At 40.5% G+C, this 13669-nt stretch overlaps 2 protein-coding genes across 4 annotated transcripts; one reads left to right on the forward strand and one right to left on the reverse strand.

Moving 5' to 3' along the window:
• On the forward strand, nucleotides 1-4932 carry LOC143877522 (CASP-like protein 2A1). Its single transcript, XM_077379606.1, has 3 exons — nucleotides 1-228; nucleotides 328-451; nucleotides 4446-4932. The coding sequence occupies exons 1-3, from the start codon at nucleotides 59-61 to the stop codon at nucleotides 4716-4718; spliced, it is 567 nt and encodes a 188-aa protein (XP_077235721.1). The 5' UTR covers nucleotides 1-58; the 3' UTR covers nucleotides 4719-4932.
• A 962-nt stretch (nucleotides 4933-5894) lies between these two features.
• On the reverse strand, nucleotides 5895-12289 carry VAMP727 (vesicle-associated membrane protein 727). 3 transcript variants are annotated; one of them, XM_077379607.1, is made up of 6 exons: nucleotides 12138-12289; nucleotides 10727-10988; nucleotides 10436-10631; nucleotides 10215-10335; nucleotides 6313-6375; nucleotides 5895-6218 (listed from the first exon to the last, which is right to left on the reverse strand). In XM_077379607.1, the coding sequence occupies exons 2-6, from the start codon at nucleotides 10914-10916 to the stop codon at nucleotides 6072-6074; spliced, it is 717 nt and encodes a 238-aa protein (XP_077235722.1). In that variant the 5' UTR covers nucleotides 10917-10988; nucleotides 12138-12289; the 3' UTR covers nucleotides 5895-6071. The 3 variants fall into 3 exon arrangements, with proteins under 3 accessions (XP_077235722.1, XP_077235723.1, XP_077235724.1); XM_077379608.1 differs by having other exon boundaries at nucleotides 10727-10979; nucleotides 12138-12270; XM_077379609.1 differs by having other exon boundaries at nucleotides 10727-10966; nucleotides 12138-12223.
• Between the last annotated feature and the right edge of the window lie 1380 nt (nucleotides 12290-13669).

Consider the following 13669-nt stretch of genomic DNA (forward strand, 5'->3'; position numbering starts at 1 on the left):
CCTACCCACACTCCAAAAACCAACCAAAGAAAAAAAGAAGAGAAAATATTGAATTAGGATGGAGAAGAAGGAGAAAACATCTTCCCTAATGTGCAGCATGTACGCTGCCGAGACCTTACTCCGCTTCCTCCCAATTGCACTCTGCATCGCAGCTCTTGCTTTGATGATAAAGAATGTGGAGGACAATGACTTCGGATCCGTCTCATACAACAACTTAGGCGGATTCAAGTAACAAACGCCTTTTTATTCCCCATCTCTCTCTTTCTCTGTCATACCTTCTGAGCCATCAATCTGATCCCCCTATTGCATTTCACTAACTCCATGCAGGTACCTCCTCTACGCCAATGGGATCTGTGCTGGCTATTCTCTTCTCTCTGCTTTTTACACAGCCGTGCCTCGCTCAAACAACATGTCTCTGCGTCGGGCGTGGACCGTATTCTTTTTCGACCAGGCCAGTCTCCCACTTTCCACTGTCTATGGGTTATCAAAATCGATTTCATGAGAGTTTTTAGGCGATTTATCATAGGAGAATGATAGTTTCCTCCCCCTTTAACCTCATCCATTAAGTTTTAAAGGCAAATAAAGACGTTAAAGGGGGTGAATTTATCCTCAAGCTGTGAACCATTCTCACAGAAACCGTTAAAGGGGGGGATTTTATCCGTTTAAGAGGGGCAAATTATCATTTCCCTTTATCAAAACCTATTTTGCAGTTATCCCTTTTTTTCAGGAAAAAATTGCGAAGTTGGCTAAACAAGTTCAGATATGAGATTGCTCCCCTGTCTCTCCCTCTTGAAAAAGAGGGGCCCCAGAGGCCCAGATGGAGGTTGCCTTTTTTACAAGAGAAAATTTAAGGACAACGCATAAGTGGGGTCGCAAGTTGGGTTGGGTAAAGGTTTTACCCACCCACATCGACCCGACCCGACCCGAAAATAACACGGGTCGGGTATGGTTTTAGATTGAGAAACCCGACCAATTATGGGTCTAGTCTGGTTTAAAGAAAAAACACCATAAATTCGAAACCCAATCGGACTCTTATAGGTGTCCTATGACTTACTTAAATATCTATTTGTTGGAAAGTTGCCTTATTTCCGGTGGGAAAGGCAGAAGGCAAAATAGAAAATCTTTCTATTTGGGTTTTAGAAAACCTAAGTGGGTTTTTTCTAGGGGGTGTGCCGGCTGCCTTTAGGAAAGGGAGAAAGAAAAAAAAAAAGAGAGGGAGAGTGAGAAAAAGAGAGAGAAAGGAGAAAGAGAAAGGGAGAAGAGGCTTTTCTTCTCGGGGTTTTCTCTTGGGTTCGTTTTTGGGTTTTCTCTTGGATTTCTCTCGGTGTATGGTCTTGGGTTTGAGAAGCAAGGAAAGAGTTGCGGATTGTGGGTTTTGGTTTAAATCCATTGTAATCCTTGTATATTTGTTTTTTCTTATAGTGGAAGATCGTGGTTCTCGCCCGTGGAGTAGGCTTGGCCGAACCACGTAAATCTTGGTGTTTATCTTGTGGCTTGCTTGGTTTATTACTTTTCTTTTTCGTTTAATTTGTGCGCGATCGAATTGTTTTACCCGGCGGATTTTCTCAACAAGTGGTATCAGAGCTCTGGTGGAATGAACGTCGAGGCTGGGTGGAGTGATCGTAGGTGTTGTGGTTGGATCGCGGCTAGAGCGATTTTTTAGTTAGAAGAATTGTCCAAGAAAGATTCGTATTTGAGGTGGAGCGCTACATCGAGAAGTGCAAAGTAATCTGAGATGGAGGTAAAATCAAGTTCAACATCGACAGATTTGACGGAAAGGGCAATTTCACCCTATGGCAGATGAGGGTGAAGGACATCCTAGTTCAACAGGACTTGGCTAAGGCGTTGAAAGGTGCCGAATGGGAAAATATCGAGTCGAAGGCAGTCATCACAATTCGACTTTGTCTGGCAGATAGCGTTATGTTTAACGTTATGGAAGAGGAAGACGCGCCTAAATTATGGGAGAAGTTGGAAAAGCTTTATATGTCAAAAAGTTTGGCCAACCGGTTGTATTTGAAGAAGCAATTGTTCGGGCTGAAGATGCAGGAAGGCGGAGATCTTCTGGAACACATCACGATGTTCAACAGGCTTGTGGATCAACTCCACAAGGTTGACAAAAAGTTGAAGGAAGAAGACAAGGCCCATTTGCTTCTTACTTCTCTTTCTGATTCGCATGACAACCTGATAACAACGTTATTGTTTGGTAAATATACAATAAAGTTAGAGGAAGTCACGGTGTCGCTCTTATCGAATGAGATGCGGAAGAAACATGTTCTTGGTGTAAGTGAAGAACAAGGGTTGATTGTTCATGGTGGGAATCAAAGAGGAAAGTTGCCTGACAGGGGATCTGGAAAAGGCAAGTCATGATCCAGGGTCGGCGGAAAGGGCGTGCAATGTTACCGTTGCAAGGAATATGGTCATATCAAGCAGGATTGTCCAAAGCGAGCTGACCAGGTAAACAATGGTGCTACAAATATGGCGGTAGCAGTAACGGATGAACAGGATGAAAAGTTTGGAGATGTCCTCACAGTCTCCTCAGGTAATCACACTTCTCATAATGAGTGGATTCTAGATTCAGGTTGCTCTGTTCATGCATGCTCTATGAATGAATATATTGATACGTTCCATGAGACAAGGACGGGTGTAGTGTCCTTGGGTGATGGGTCCACTTGTAACGTCACGGGAGTTGGAACAGTGTATATCAAGATGTTTGATGGAGTTGTTCGTACTTTCGGTGGTGTGGTGTATGTCCCAAAGATACGGAAGAATCTAGTATCGCTTGGCCGGTTGGACTCCAGGGGTTGCAGCTTTTCAGCTGCAGGTGGAGCCATAAAAATCACACGCTGCTGTATGGTTCTGATGAAAGGAGAGAAGTGTGAGGAGTTATATAGTCTGGTCGTGGACACGATGACTAGTGTTCCTAAGATCTCGATGGCTAGATGGAAACAGGGTAATGGTGTGCGCACACGTAGGGTCTCTTTCGCAGTTGGTGCAGAGACAAGTTTTCGGATTGCAGACGATGGTGAGAGGATGATAGGACCTGCGTTGGGGAGGATGGATCGAGATCCCTCTCCATGGTTGACTAGGTGAGTCAACGGGTTGGCAGCTACACACGTGCATTGGCCGTGTTGATCAAATCGAGAGGAGTCAGAACCAAGGTGATTCGAGGGTGTGTAGCTGGTACTTTAGAAGGCCAATGGTGGTTTGCGGTAATAGTGAACCGGTAGAGACATCAAAGGAAAATCTTCATGTGGCTGGGAAATAATCCAAGGTGGAGATTGTTGGAAAGTTGCCTTATTTTCCACCCACCGGAAGTGGCTTGGGTGGGAAAGGCAAAAGGCAAAATAGAAAGTCTTTCTATTTGGGTTTTGAAAAACCTAAGTAGGTTTTTTCTAGCGGGTGTGTCGGTTGCCTTTAGGAAAGGGTAGAAAGAAAAAAAAATAAGAGGGAGAGTGAGAAAAAGAGAGAAAGGGAGAAAGAGAAAGGGAGAAGAAGTTTTTCTTCTCGAGGTTTTCTCTTAGGTTCTTTTTCGGGTTTCCTCTCGGTGTACGGTCTTGGGTTTGAGAAGCAAGGAAAGGGTTGCGGGTTGTGGGTTTTGGTTTAAATCTATTTTATATTGTTTTTTCTCATAGTGGAAGATAGTGTTTCTCGCCCGTGGAGTAGGCTTGGCCGAACCACGTAAATCTTGGTGTTTATCTCGTGGCTTGCTTGATTTATTACTTTTCTTTTCCATTTAATTTGTGCGCAATCGGATTGTTTTACCCTGCGGATTTTCTCAATACTATTGAATAACATTGCAAATTATTTTCTAATATATTGATATAATTGTTTTCAGATATGAAAAAGTACTTTCCTTCTTAAATGTATGCACTTGATGATATATATTTAGACAATTTCGGTGTGAAAATTAATCATTATCCAGCTTAAGTGCCATTGGGGGCTGCAAAATAGGATTTTACAAGATTGCCTTGGACACTAATATATATCTATGTGGGCTCAAGCCTTAAGTGGGGATCCCATTCAAAAGAATTAATGGCTTGGAGACAGCTTAAATAAGAGGAATATAGAATGGATGGTGCCCTTGCAAGAAATCAGCTTTAAGGGCTCCCCTCTTGGTTGATTTCTACAAATTCAACACGATTCCACTTTTTTATGCGCCGCCATCCACTTTTTTTCGGGGCAACCATAAATGCACTCTGTAGAAAATCAACCAATAGGGGCGCTCTTGAAGGTGGTTTTTGCAAGGCGCCCTTCCATTCTATCATTGCTCCTTAAATAAACTTCTATTTCATCACTCTTGATAAGGGGCTAGGATTAGCTAATAAGAGTATACCAATTAAGGGAAATGGTCCAGAGATGGACCCAAACACCATGCATAAATGGCATTGTTCTTAGCTACTGTTCGCTTACTATGTAAATGAGTATGTTATAGTTTTATGGTGTAGGTTGTGACATATGTGATACTGGCGGGTGCGACGGTGTCAGCGGAGGTGGTGTATCTAGCATACAAGGGGGACAGCGCCACCACCTGGAGCCAAGCATGCCAAGTCTTTGGTGGCTTCTGCAGAAAGGCCAGTGTCTCCGTTGCCATCACTTTCGGAGCAGTTGCATGCTACATCCCCCTCTCCTTCATCTCCTCCTATCGCCTCTTCACCACCTACGACGCCCCCATCTGCTTCTCTACCAAGGGCCTCGAAGTCGCAGCCTTCCCTGGCTAGCTAATTCATATTCACACTCCCTCCCCCCACTCCTTTCTACTAGATTATATATCCCCTCCCATAAACCACATCCCTAACTATCGAAGGGAAGGAACAACACCCATGTAAGAGCTGGCGATCAATAAAATGGTTTTTGGCCAGCTTCCCTACTGTAACTGTTGTACGTGTAATCAAATCTGATCGCTTCTAGTTATCAACTTTCATTTCCAAATAATTTTTACTTGATTCCATGGAAAGGATATATGGAGTGGATGATTGGCTGAAGCAGTTGAAGGGCCAGGATCATCTGATAGACATGATTTAGATCTTCGAACAAGGATCACGAACGTCATCTAGTATCTCCTATTTTATGTGATATAATCGATGGGTCCCACCTTGTTTGAAAGCCTTCTAGCAACAACAAAAGGTATGCGCAGCTGCTCACAAACCAACATGAATGTAGCTAAGATATTATCACATTAGATGTAAAAACGTGTTGGCTTAGGATTTACCTATCTTTGATCCTTGGCCTAGTAGAAACTTTGACCCTTTGCCTGATGGATTGGGAAAAAATCAGCACCAAAACCTTCCTCAACCCAAATGGTTCCAAGATAATACCCTCGTCATTCAGTATAACATCCTCAGGGTCCCCAGTGATTCCGATTGTGTACATTATTGTGCATGTCACCCTTCTCTTTTGGAGGAAGTTTACCCTTTGCATTCCCTAACCAAACCAACAAAAAATGCTCCAGAATTGAAGGATCAAAACATAAGCTCCAGCATGGGACAGCTGAAAAAGGCAACGGTCTCTCAGAAATGGGTCCTCGGCATATTTGTACATCTTATGGCATGGTCTTGTATGTGCTTTTTTGTGAACTTGGAAGAAAGCACATAGAAAGTTTCTTGCAAGAAATCATACCCTGAAGACATGTGATGTTAAATGCCTTCTGCGAAAAAAGTCTCCTAAATTCCGATGTTTTAAGAGATGACCGAACTTAAGTCTCCCACATCATGAGATTTCTAAAACCTAATTTTCTTACTTAAAATCCAAGAAACGCTGCCGGGACAGCGGCAGCAGCTTCATCATGAACCCTCTTTTACACTACTTTCAAACTAAAAACCTGGATTCTAAAATCCGCGTATCCAATCGGCCCCTAAAAGTTCATTTGAGTTTCCTTCCCTAACAAAGAGTGATAATTTTATATAATACCCATATTATCATTAAAGAAATTTTCAGTATACCTTTTCTCTTTCACTGCAAGATGCATAAACAGACATTTCAACAGTTATAGTGCATGGTTTTTGGATTGCTATATCCTATCAATCTCCATATACACAAAGACATATATAATGAATATAAGTCACGTTTTCCTTCTATTTACACTTGAACCCTCTGCAAACCATCAGCCATAGTATGATTACAAGGGCAAGTGCGGCCCCTGCTACCATCAACTTAAATCTGAGGTTTTGGAGCCACATCTTTCGCCGTAATTGCCTTCCCTGCCTTTGGAAGCTATCCGCCTGAAATAAACAGAGCCCAAGTGCACAATGCAGATCACTTACCAGAATCTCACAAACACAGTTTGAAAACAAACAAGGCATAAGTGGAATTTACCTGAAACTGTAAGTTTTCTGTTTTATCAACTAGAAGTTCAATCCTCTCCCCACGATCCAGAACCTAAGAAAAATGAGCTGTAATTAGAATAGACCATGTAATGGATTGGTTAATCAGTAAGGAAATTGGCAGAGAGTAGTAAGTAAAAATAGAAAGATTGAAACTTGCAGGTTTTCAGATAACCTCTTTATATGGATCGGCCATTTAAACCATCGTCTGTCTTTCAACATTAGGACTTTAGGAGATCATAAAAGCTGTTTTAGCAGAGCTTTTGTAGGTAGCCTTATATGACAGAATAGAACACAGAGATTCAATGGCATCGGAGTTCCCCAGATATTTTTTGGTTGGAGAATAAAGAGAACAGAAGGACTGATGAGACGTTTTCTGTAGATCTTTCAGCTTTAGAACTTAGCCTATCTCAAAGCTGGTTTGCACAGCTTTTATTCGGAGTTTTTTATATGGGTACAGACATAGATCAAGGGCCACTTCAGATGCCTCAAAAGATTAGTTGCAATCTTTCTATGCAGTTCTGAAGTTGAATGTGATTCTTTGCAAATAATGGTGATACCGTGATAGTAGTTTTAGAAATGATTAAGTAATGAATACCAAAGAGGCCTTAACGTCCAAACAAAATGAAACTAAAATAATCTTTAAGACCAATTATGGTGGCATTCAAAGAGGCCACAAGGTTCTCAGAGTTTACAAAGGTTCAGTGGAGAACAAATAGAATAAAAGACCACTACATAGATGGTGCTGGGTCATGTTTCATCAGTCAGTCAGCATAATGGTCATGTTTTCGAGTCACAACAAAATCTAGAGTCCACAATGCACACTTTTTTAATTTACTTTGAGTGCTTAATGTTAATGTATATTCTTCCATGCCAAAGCATCCCTGTCAAGTAATATTATAGATGCCCAAAAGAATATCCTGGTCAGTTTTCCCCATAACCAAATCCACAAGCCTGGTCCCACTATACTTGACAAGGATGTCGGCATATCTAATTTTTTTAAATGGTTCATATCATAATTTCAGAACTCCTCCGCGTCATCGTAGACTCCTCCGAGTCAACTCCCTTTTACTCTGGCCACGTCCTTGTCCAAGTCCTTGCTTGCCCTACAAAGTGAATCAAAAAGCCCTTGCCTCTCCGAAGTTTGACCGTGTCAACTAAGTACTCAGCTACGTCAACAGAGTACCCAACCATGCTGTGCCAAGTCGACAGATTCGCTTTGGCTGTGTTCTGACCCTTGTCCACATTTTTAAACACTGGTTCATATCTATCATCAATGGCAACACTGTTTCATATGTATCATCAATGGCAGCACAAAAGCCATGGGAATCTGTAAAAAGCCAGAGTCAGCCATAAGATAACTTCCTTCAACATCTCACATGACCATGTTGGGAGTTTTCTTTCTTTTGCTGCAAGAATATTAGTTTTCTTCTATGGCATCTACTTCTCTTTTGCTAGGTAATGGTGTTTACTTCAATAGCCTTTTCCCATTCAGAGGAATGATTGGGCATCTCTACCTACAGCTCTCCTTCCTGAAACAATAATCTGAGACTGGATAATAGAGTGTTCTTTCTGATTGACAGTCTAATCGTTCTTCAATTTTAGAAACCCAAGCTCGATCCTTCTCTACTACTACTACCGAAATGGTTCCTAATACATTAAGGGCCGTTTGGATAAGTGGATTTTAGAATCTTGGATTTCCTCAAAATCGTAGTTGGGAGACGAGAGAAGGAGACCGACTGCTTCACTTCTCTATAGAATCTTGGATTTTAATTAAGAAATCCAGGTTTTAGAAATCCCTCCCACATCCTGAGATTTCTAAAACCTGGAAACATGGGATGATCTCCTGCTTTCTTGCTGACAGAAAGAAGGGCGAGAAAGCAGAAAATGACAGCTGGTCTCCTTCTCTCGTCTCCCATCTACGATTTGGAGGAAATCCAAGATTCTAAAATCCGTGTATCCAAACGGGCCCTAAGAGTCAAAAGACCTTGAAACTGGCTTGAGTTATTCCAGATAAATTACAAACCAAAGACTGACTTGATGGAATGGGTTCATAAACACACTTCAGGTACCGACAAACATAAGTGGAACCATACCAACAAAGTGACAAACTTTAGTGGAAACATTTCGGCCGAAATCCAACGAAACCATTAAAATTAATATTTCATTCCACACCAAATTACCGAAATTTTGTAATTTCGGTTGAAATTTCGGGAAAATATTAAATAATTATAAAATCAAGATTTTTTGCGAATTTCCTTAAATTTCGGACAAAAGTCACGAAATTTCTGTCAAAATAAGGTAATGCTTCGGGTATCCCCAATTTTGATTTCGGGGTTGACCGTAACCCGCAATTTCGAAATTTAAAACCATGCCTACAACAATATACGTTATATACTTTCCCCCCTTCACTGAGCATCTGCCAGCAGTAATTAGCACACGTATGCTAAAGATTTGAAGACAAATACGCAGATGTAATTCATGCACAGCCATAACTAACTAGAGAATCCTCATGTTGCCCAAGGATACGTCAGTACATGTTGGCTTAGTACATATTGACTGTCTAGCACAGCTCAACTCGATCCAACTCGTTAGTCAGGTTCAATAGTTTCTTCAGCTTTCTTACTCAAGGTGTTGGCTATTCATTTTCATATTACTCAAGGTTTTGGCTATTAGTAGGCATGTGAGATGCATAATAGAGGAAGAGAAGAGGGAGGGAGGGAGGGAAAGAGGGAGAGTTGTTGTTGGGGCTGAGGGGGTGTACAATGTCGAGGTACTTGTGTGAGTTGGAAGGCCATTTTTTAACATTTTGGAAGTGATTTGGTTATCCTCATATGTTTTACTCAGTTTCGAACCAAGGGTATTTTTGTTATTCTATTAAAAATGTTGGGAGCTCATTAATTTCATCAATCAACAACAGATATGGTTATCCTCATATGCTCTACTCAGTTTCGACATAAATGTTTATTTGTAGTCAATTCTTTCAAAATATGGAACATTCTTAATTTGGCCCGTCTATATTATAAGATATTTAAATCGTTCATTAAAAATGTAAGAAGATTTCAAGAACTTCGTAAGGAACATATAGAGCATATTATATTATTCATATCCATGCAAATGCCAAAAGTATCACTTGAAATCGTGTGCTGTGACTGGTGAAGGCGTAAAGCCACCCAAGGTATCACATTATATATGCTATCGTTAAATTCCTATACGTTTACAAACACTTTAGAAGTTCTACGCGCATTTTATTTTGTTTATCCATGTGTAACAAGGATCCCTAGAATTCTGGATAAATGCATGTGCACTTTAGAAAAGGCATCCGAAAATGAAATCCCCAAACACAAATGGAAGTATGCAATAATATATAGCAAGAGGCCCCACTATTACCTACAAATTCACATGTTTTTCAATAAAAAAAATTCATAATACATAGAACTACAATCTTGGTGTTGGAGATCAAAGTCTAATTTCTACGTGCAATTAGATTGCAAACCATATCCACCGATTGAACTCAAACATCTCTAATTTATACAAATTTTGAATTGGTACATAAGTCTAATTGGAATACGCACAAATATTTTAGACTTTAGTCAATAACTTAACCTGAGCTCCCCACAAAAAGGGTACATCCAGACCAAAAGAAGGGACAAGATCCCAAAGAGATATTGTGAGATAGCCTGTTTTGAATATAAAATTACAAAGAGCTTCGACTGACGTGGTGCTTTTCTAAAAGTGACAAACACACTAAATACATGCATATCATGATGGGAAATAGCCATATATAAAATCAGAACAGGTTCAAAAGCACATGTATAAATAATTGCCATGCCATGTTGTCAATGATAACTAAATAAGCTATACTATAGATATTGTTGTAAAGAAATCATGCACCTTCTCAATGCTGTCCATCATTATTCCTTTGACCTCTGTTATCTGAGCCCTCAGTTTGGATAGCTTACTCATCTCTTCAGGGTGGCTCATACAGTATTGCATGTGTTCTTTAAGCCTCGGTCTGTTTCAACCAGGCACAAGTCTCAAAGTCTCAGTACATTAGTAAAGGCAATGAATAAAATTCAACGATTTTGCCCCCATATAAAAACCATAATACATACCCAAATTCTCTATCAAGATTGTATGCAATACTAAATCTATCTTCAAACAAATCATCATCTTCTTCATCAGCAAGGGGGTGAGGACCCCCAGCCCCGATACTTGCTCCATAACACTTCATGAAATCATCCTTCACTCGCTCTAGAAAAAGAAAAGGTACACTCCTCCCAACTGCTTCATCAGCAACAACAAGGAAAACTGCACAAGAAAGGACTACATAATCAAACAAGAAAGTAGCTACTAGCTAAAGAACAAACTAAAAGCATGCACAAACTCGAAACTAATACCCATACCAAATCCATTGTCTGCAAGGAAGTTAAACGTGTGGCCATCACACGAGTAGGTGAACTTGTTACTATTTGAAGGCAGCTTTTGTAAGCACTGGACGGCAATAGTACTGAAGTTACCGGAAAATGATGTATGCTCTGCAAGGACAACTGTGCCCCTCGCGATAAAACTATATATCAATCCTTGCTGACTCATGGCTCTTGTATGAACCACAAGTGTATCAAGAGTGATCCAACACCCAAGAACTATGTGATATACCTACAAAAACTGTAAACATTTCACATTGTAGAAGTTCAAATTCAAATTAGTAGCGAGTGCATAAGTCTACAGACATCCAATATGTATGGATAATTTATGCTAATGAGTAATGATAGATAAACTTTTTAAATTCAAGATAATCATAAAGAAAGAAGAATGATAAAGTAGGGCACGAGCTCATTGTAAACAATGTGGTGCCCGCCAAGGTATAGTGGGTCTCCACTTTGATTGATTGGAACCACCCATTTGATACGCCTCGCTTTGGATCACCTATGGCGGAAAATTCACGCCCATCATAAAATCCTAAGGTGTTGCTATATGTAGTTTTTGGCCATCCATGTCCAACGAAAAAAATAAAAAAGAGCCATTATTGGAAGTTAGGATTATATGATTGACATTACTTTTAGCAAATAAGAGATCCAAAACAAGGTCATCCAAGTGGACAGCTCAGATCAATCAAAGACAGGACCAGTATGCCGTAGAGGGAGCGCCACATTGAATTACAATGTGGCCATTCCATACTGAAGAGCTCCACCATAAAGATAAAAAGCTTCTTCATATAAAAAATTATCCAGAAAATGGAAACTTATCCGATCAGAAGCTACACATGGAAAAATCCAATATTAACTAAAGAATAAGCACCTTCCAAAATAAATTTATCAAATTAAAGTGGCCCAGTACTCAGAAAACCACTATCATAAGAAACAATAATGACATCGATCCGATAACCTCGACCCGAATGATAAATGGATGCATAAACATATAAATGCTATGCAATTCAAAATCTCAAAGCTAAATCACATGTTACTGTCCACAACGGTGAATGCAATTTGGCCAATTTGGAACATGCCAGTGCAAAAATCAGACCGATTTAGGCATTTCCCCTTCCAAATAAAGTCAAGTCTTGCAAGTTATGAGCGACTGCAAATTAAAACATTTTGACCCAGAAATTCACAACAGTCTAGTTCTGAAGGAATCTCCTAACCTAAAATTCAGGGGTTTCATGAGCAGACTAGGCTTTCTAAAAGCCTTGCATTGAAGAATAAAAAAGCCCTAATTAGCAACAACATGTAGAACAAAAACGATTTTTCAATTAAGGAGAGAACCCTAACGGATAATCGATTAGAGGAAGAGATAAAGGGAACTAAGAGATCGAACCTGAAATCCTAATTCAGTTGCTTCGCCTTCACCACATCTTTCTCGACGAGTCTGTTCGAGAATCAAACCTTTCGCAGTTTTAACAACACGGTGGATTCAAAATGACCAAATTGTACTTCGTCACAAAATAACCAAAATTCACTTCAGATTTACAACAATAACCTATCCTACACCTGTGCTATTTTAAGGGATGATCTTGGCCATTGGATCGATGAGTAGAGAGTGGTGATGAGAAACAAAACGGGGCAGCGGTTCATACTAATCGTGGGAATATTCACGATCTTCTAACCATTAGTTAGACTTAGAATAGGCCTTGCTTTTGACTAGGGCTGCAACTCGAGCCGGGTTTTACCCGACCCGACCCGAAAATAGCCTGGGTTGGGTTCAGGTTTCATGGGTTTCGGGTCGAGCCGGGTTGAGAATTCAATAGCCCGCATGAATCTCGGGTCAACCGGGTTTGAAGGGGCCCGGCCCGACCCGAGTTACATAAGTTATAGTATGTACATTTTTTTCTATTGTTAGTTAGAAAACCCACGCACCCACTGTTATTGTATGTGACTGTAATTTCTGCTTCTATGAATTGAGCTGATTCAAGTGTTTGATTCAGCATTGTTTGATTGTAATTACGACATTGTTTGATTACAACATCGTTTGATTCAAGTGTAATGTGAGTGTAATTACATCATTGTTTGATTCAAGTGTAATGTGACTGTAATTTCTGCGTCTATGAGTTGAGTTGTCTTGCCAAATAAGAATTTTCCTTAAAAAATTGCATCAACGTGAAAAAACCCGACCCGACCCGAGATATTTCTCGGGTAGGGTTGGGTTCTCCAAAACCCGACCCGCCCGACCCGGGTTGCAGCCCTACTTTTGACTCGTCACTGACAAATAACTCAGACCAATAATCCAGTGAACTCGTGGATAATAGTGAAAAAAAAATATATATATATATATATATATACAATGGAGCCCACATATTAGTTGATCTAAACCGTTCATTTTCTGGGCCCAAACTTAGATAGACCATGCCCCCCAAATCTTCTTCCCTCCGATCTGTGTAGATTTCTCTGTAGATTTCTATAATGCATCAACATAGATAGGCCATGCCCAAAAACCTTTTGCACAAGATGATCCTAACCATCCAATCTATGAAAGTTTAAAATGCATGCATCAATATAGATAGGCCATGCCCAAAAACCTTCTGCACAAGATGATCCTAACCATCCAATCTATGAAAGTTGCCATATAGAAATCTCCACAGCTCGGAGGGTTAAGATTTTTGGGTCACGGCCTATTGCATCGAGAGAAATTATATGGTGCCTACCGTCAAGTCCTACGTCAGAAGTACCGGCCTAGACCAAAAACTCCTGCATCGGTGCCCAATAAATGAATGGTTTATGTTAGGTCTAAAATTGGTAACAGGTTATGGTAGGGCCGGAAAGGCTGATCTGGACCTTAAGGGCTGATCTGGACCTTAAGGACTGATCTGGGCCGAAGGACGGCTGATCTGGGCCTGAAGGACTGATCTGGAC

This window comes from Tasmannia lanceolata, unplaced genomic scaffold, assembly GCF_043159265.1.
Source record: "Tasmannia lanceolata isolate RefF3 unplaced genomic scaffold, GAP_Taslan_0.1 ptg000005l, whole genome shotgun sequence".
NCBI lineage: Eukaryota > Viridiplantae > Streptophyta > Magnoliopsida > Canellales > Winteraceae > Tasmannia > Tasmannia lanceolata.